We start from the raw sequence: 5953 nt of genomic DNA on the forward strand, positions 1-5953 counted from the left end.
TTAATGAAGTAAACACTTTAAAGTTTATAAGAAGATAAATAATTATAATTTAAATTTAATCAGATAAATAATTATAATTTAAATTTAATGATTAAAGTGAATTTTCGTTCCAATTTTTCTCTTACAAATTTCTTTCTTTTGGTTGTTGACAAATCACAAAGTTGAAAAAAAGCAAAAAGCAGAAAGCACAACTTGTGGGCGCATAAAAAATATCTCTACAATTTCCACTCACTGTATATTGTCATAAAAATATCTATTTTAAAAAACGCCCACTGTATAACAAGCCGCCGCATCCTACGTTCCCAATTTTACAACCGCCAATCTGATCAAAATCACCACACAAAAAAAAATCCATCAACGGCCGAGATTCATCTGTCACAAACCCAACCACACCGACATGTAACACTATCCTCTTCTTGTAGAAAAAAAAAAGTACTTAAATATCTCATCCTCATCCATTCCCAATTTATATATATCCTTAAAATCTCATCAGATTATTGAGCATTTTGATGGTTTTTTATTTTGGGTTTCCACCGAAGCAATGATGGTACAATCACTGTCTCTCAATTCCTTAGCTTCTTCTTTTACTGGAGCTAATAATGAGCTTCCAAGAATAATACCCTCTTCAAGATTTCATGTGAATTCGTCGACAATTCGCTGTTGTTCCAGAAGTAATTCTTACATACCAAAGCTGGAGCCTTTTAGCAGAACCAGGTTTGATAGAGCTGTTAAAGATCCCCCTTTGATTGAAAAATCAGAAAATGAACTTGCTGGTATGTTTACATCTTCTTTGTATTTCCACGTATTTTCTTGATTGTTACGTTTCCTGAGCTTTATTGTAATTTATTTTTCTAAATAAAACGATTTCAAGATTTGAAGTTTATGGTTCCTTAGTGTCAATATGTATACTCGATTCACGTGAACCCATAGCTAACTTTTAGATCCACCCCCTTATTATTCACGAATCGAAAAAAGGATGTCCTTTTACAAGAAAATAGTGTTTAGCTTATTTTCTAACAATTATAACACAGCTTTGCATGGAACCATAAAAAAAATTAGGTATGTGCACTAAAGTTTCCGCTATACCCAGGCCTAGGGAAGGGCCCCACCGATAGTGTATTGTAGGCAGCCTTGCCTTGCACAGATAGAGCCTTGCCTTGCATTTGTGCAAGAGGCTGTTTCTACCCGTGACCTCCTATTCACATGACAATGACTTGACATGGAACCGTGATTGGGGTTAAATAGTTTTTCTATGTTTTAAAAATTGTTAAATATGATAGATTACTTAGGTTTCCTTTTTTCTTTTAGCTACTACTAAGATTTGCTTCATTTAAGCTAAGGGTCTTTTGGAAGCAGCCTCTCTACCTCCAAGAGTTAGTGGTAAGGTGCGCGAACACTCTACCATCCACCAATCCCATTTTGCGTGATTTCATTGGGCATGTTATGGTTGTTGTATGATTAATTAATTAAATTTGTGTCTTGTTCTAGCTTGTGTAGTTAAATTCATGTCCATATTGACTAACAAAAAATTGGGATGGAGGGAATATCTACTAATTGAACTTGCTTTTTGTTGTCTAAAGTATTAAGCCTTTTCTGCTTCTTGAATTACTAATGGACTCTGTGTATGGTAATTTGCAGATTATTGTTCTGTTCTAGAAGGGGATGATTCGTATAGCTGCTGGCAGGCCTATTTTGAACTCAAAGATCTTGAAGTAAGTTCGTAATCAGCACATCTTTATAGGTTCTTGGAATAAAATTCTGCATTCTTATTTGCCTGCAATGTGCTCTACTATATTTATGATGTTTCGTTAAATAATAGGATCTTGTTTCTATAGATTGATTAAGGGTGCATTTGTTCTTTTTAAGATTAAGACGTCTGTATATGAATGGATGTCTGAATGCTTAAGATGTTGTTTCTAGATCTCTGAATGATTAAGACTGTTTGTTTTTTTAATATTTAAATATGATCATTGAACTATCTAAATTATTAAAAAAAGATATATCGATTAAAAATTATTGTGATAAGATGTAATCATAAAATGAATTACTACAACAGTGAGAGATTTTTGAGGTTTAAGTTAGAATTACTAGAATAGTTCAATATTTTTAATAACAAAGTGTGAGGAAAATAAATAATTCAATACGTGAATTATTAGTATTATAATCCATTGCATTATAATTCATTTGATAATAAATTAAGTTATTTTAATTCATTTTACACGTATATAGAGAGGAAAATAACAAAGTGAGAGAGTTTTGAGGGAATACTATTCGGACTCTTTTTCATATCTTATTGATTCAGGGGATTTCAGACACATTAAGAGGCGGTTTTTTTTTTAAAAAAACAAATGCACTTAATGGACTGAAGTTAATGCAAACAAATGAGGCCTAACTCCTCTCCAAGACTTGGTTCTTGGGGTAAAATTTGCATTAGTTCTCAACTTATCCCGATGGTGTAAGATATCTAACTACTATTGGGGCTTGTGGTTCAATATTTCCAAACTTCCAGTTTGAAGTAAAAGGTAATGACAAAGAGCTAACAAAAATGTGTTTTCATTTTGTGTGTATATGACTGCCACATAAAGACATAAAGTTGGCTCACAATTCCATCTGGATTGGATTCGTAAGTTCATCAAGCCAATTAGTTCTTGATCTTTTTGAAAATCCTGTCCAAGTGATCTTTTGTTCAAATTTTGTGATGACCTTAAGCTATGTAATGTGTAGCACCCTTCTCAACAGCATACCGAGTGTATTCCCATCAAGTGGGGTCTGGGGAGGGCAAAGTGTACGCTTGTCCGTACCACTACCTCAGATGAAGTACTAACTATGTTATTGAATTTAAATTTGATCATGTTTCCAGAAAGAAGAACCTAAGGAGGAGGTAGAGAGGCTAATACTTCAAGCAGGGGGCGTAAAAACTCTCATTAGCTGCTTGCATGGAATTTCAGAAATGCACAAAGCCAGAAATAGAAGCAAAGAATCAGCCAAAGCTATGAATCTTGAGGCAGAAGGGGCAAGACATTGTCCTATACCCGATGGATTGCCAAAGACAAGAGAAGAACTTGAGGAGGAGGAGAAAGCTAGAATGCCAGATTCACCCTATACCAAACTGCTCAGAGCTAGAGGAACACACCCTGTTTGGTACTCGACTACACTTGATTATTGATATGGAGGTTCATACAGGGCTTGGTCTTTGGAGCTTCAGAGTAATAAGGTCAAGGAATGGAGTTGAATAGTGCATCTTTGGCCAATGTTGTAAAATTTCTGGTGATGTAATGTTAAAGCCTGTGTGGATGTTGTCGCGTATTTTTGTTAGTGTAGTTTATGGGCAAGTTTAGGGGTTGCCATTTGTTCTGAATGTAAATAAATATGGTTTGTTCCGCGTATATTCTAAATATCAATGAAGTTTCTACATACCCCTGGATGGTGTTTAATTATTGCTGCCCACCCTGCGTTTTCTTTCCGTTTGCTGTTCCTTAATTGTTACTAAGAACCTACTTAAATAATATTGGGTTAGCTGAACGTTGTGTTGACCAAGTGTTGATAAATGAGCTTTTAGATTAAATCCAAGTTCTGGTGCACATAAATGATCTACCAAAAAAGGTGGCTTGGTGCATGGGTTGCATTTCATATCTATGCAGGACCCAGAAGTGGTTGCACCAATAAAAATTGATCTTCATATCCAGAAATGACACCATTTGGGTTTTCTCGGGGCATGAACATATTAGCCTATCCTACTTTATTTGAATACGAATTAAACTCACCCTTACTGTATAATAAATTCATAATAACATCACTAGATTGTAGTCTTGGTGGTGCATAAGTCTAGTTTTAAGAAGTCTGTCTAACGTGAATACATCCACTTCCCGCTCAGGGGTGACTCAAGGATGACACTAGCAAAACCTTTTTCCTTTAACCTTCAAAATCCTTTACTTGTTAATTTTATCGGTGTATTTTTTTTTTACAGTATTGAATATAGTTCTATAAAAAAGGTACAAAATCTATATATAAAATAGTAAAAAAAAATCTTTCATCATTCAATAGAAATATTTTAAAACTTTGAACATAACTGAACTACTAAAATCTTATAGTAATGAATAATATTTTCACAATAACCCAAAAGGATTGTTTTCTTGAATGATTTATTGTCATCTAATTGACTCTGCTAATGGAAAAACTGAGATCCACTAGAAAAGCCAATGCATTGTGAATATCTCAAAACTTTAATGGAAAAATTCAACTAATTATTTAGTAGCATAAAGAAAATGAAAACATGTTTATGTATTGATGTCCATTTTTTTAGACGGTAACAAAAGAAGTTGCATACTTGGTGATTTTCCATGCTTGTAGGCAAAGGACGGATGAAGAATTACCTCTGGAAGTTTAGCAAACCGTTAGAACATTGTGTTTGATGTTAATTTGACCTTCCAAATTGTATGGTGCACAAAATTCGTTAAACGTCTATCAACCATTAGCTTTCCTTCCTTTGCCAATATAAGCCTCATTTTCCTTTGCAGAATGCATTACAACAGGCAACCTTGGGGCTTACAACACAACTAATAAAGATGCTGGCCTCGGGTTGCTTTCTCGTTTTCCTTGTCTCGTTCTGTTCATTTTCATCATCTTTTGCATTGACTGATGCTGAGGCGGCTTTTATTGCTCGTCGCCAGCTTTTAGGTGACAATGAGGAACTTTCGAATACATTGGAGGAGATGACCGTTAACTTGAAATTCGAGAATGACAGGTTGAAAAAAGCTTATATTGGTCTGCAGGCATGGAAGAAAGCTGTTTACTCCGATCCATTTAAGTTCACAGCTAACTGGGAAGGTGCTGATGTCTGTGCCTATAAGGGTGTCTTTTGTGACCAAGCTCTTGATGATCCCACGATCACTGTTGTCGCCGGGATTGATCTCAACCATGCAGACATAGCTGGCCACCTTCCAGTGGAAATTGGCCACTTGGTTGATGTTAGTCTCATCCACCTTAATTCAAATCGGTTCTGTGGAATCATTCCTAGGAGCATTAAAAATCTTTTGCTTTTGGATGAGGCTGATTTCAGCAACAATCGTTTCGTGGGGCAATTCCCTGATGTTTTGCTTGAGTTGCCTAAACTCAAGTACCTTGATCTTAGGTTCAACAACTTTGAAGGTCAAGTGCCTTCTGGGCTATTTGATAAGAATCTTGATGCAATATTTCTCAATGATAACCGATTCCACTCCATTATCCCTGAAAACTTTGGCAATTCCAATGCTTCAGTGGTGGTATTGGCGAATAACAGATTCTATGGTTGCATCCCAAAAAGTATTGGTAAAATGGGCAACACATTAGATGAGCTCATAGTCACCAACAATGAACTCTCTGGTTGTTTGCCTGAAGAAATTTCCAAGCTCGTGAGCCTAACAGTGTTTGATTTTGGCAGAAATAAGTTTGCTGGATCCTTACCTAAGGATTTAAAATCCATGCAGAAAGTCGAAATCTTTGACATTGCATCAAACAGCTTCATGGGAAATGTTCCAAAGAACCTTTGTACCTTGCCCAAATTGGACAATTTCACATTCTCAAAGAACTACTTCGAGAGCATGGATGAAACGTGTAAGACATCACACTCCAATCATGTTGTGATAAATGGCAAGGAGAATTGTATTGTGGGGAGATCAGACCAGAAGACACAGAAGGAGTGTTTCCCTGTTCTGAGCAAGCCTGTTGATTGCAGTAAAGGACTTTGCGGAGTTTCAAGGGAAGGACTGAGTCCAAAAGACCCTGAAACACCTACAAGTTCTCCACCATCAAAGCCATCAACACCAACGAGTCCACAACCAAAGCCATCTCCACCATCAACAGTCGCGTCACCACCACCTCTAAAGGCGTCACCACCACCACAAGTGGCCTCACCTCCACCTCTAGTCCACTCACCACCACCACCAGTGGCCTCACCTCCACCTCCAGTGGCGTC

The 5953-nt window shown here is 36.5% G+C and overlaps 3 protein-coding genes across 3 annotated transcripts in view; all 3 read left to right on the forward strand.

Moving 5' to 3' along the window:
* The window catches only part of LOC107840353, a gene marked incomplete at its 5' end in the record, with an annotated part of 15525 nt that extends 15024 nt beyond the window's left edge, over positions 1-501 (forward strand). The window contains 1 exon segment of the mRNA XM_047395649.1: positions 494-501. Within this exon segment, the coding sequence (XP_047251605.1) occupies positions 494-501 (8 nt within the window).
* LOC107840355 (CCG-binding protein 1) lies at positions 469-3414 on the forward strand. The gene is made up of 3 exons (XM_016684188.2): positions 469-773; positions 1639-1712; positions 2861-3414. Exons 1-3 carry the CDS (start codon positions 542-544, stop codon positions 3164-3166), a joined length of 612 nt encoding a protein of 203 aa, XP_016539674.1. The 5' UTR covers positions 469-541; the 3' UTR covers positions 3167-3414.
* A 1091-nt stretch (positions 3415-4505) lies between these two features.
* Positions 4506-5953, forward strand: part of LOC124886713 (pollen-specific leucine-rich repeat extensin-like protein 4) — a 5448-nt gene continuing 4000 nt past the window's right edge. The window contains exon 1 of the mRNA XM_047395650.1: positions 4506-5950. Within this exon, the coding sequence (XP_047251606.1) occupies positions 4566-5950 (1385 nt within the window). The 5' untranslated portion in view covers positions 4506-4565. The remainder of the gene's footprint in view (positions 5951-5953) is intronic.

The sequence above is a fragment of the Capsicum annuum genome, chromosome 8, assembly GCF_002878395.1.
Source record: "Capsicum annuum cultivar UCD-10X-F1 chromosome 8, UCD10Xv1.1, whole genome shotgun sequence".
NCBI classification, from domain to species: domain Eukaryota; kingdom Viridiplantae; phylum Streptophyta; class Magnoliopsida; order Solanales; family Solanaceae; genus Capsicum; species Capsicum annuum.

Coding starts and splice junctions, on each gene's coding strand:
- LOC107840355 (XM_016684188.2), top strand. CDS start 542: ATGATGGTACAATCACTGTCTCTCAATTCCTTAGCTTCTTCTTTTACT. Junction 774..1,638: donor ATCAGAAAATGAACTTGCTG/GTATGTTTACAT, acceptor GGTAATTTGCAG/ATTATTGTTCTGTTCTAGAA. Junction 1,713..2,860: donor TTGAACTCAAAGATCTTGAA/GTAAGTTCGTAA, acceptor TCATGTTTCCAG/AAAGAAGAACCTAAGGAGGA.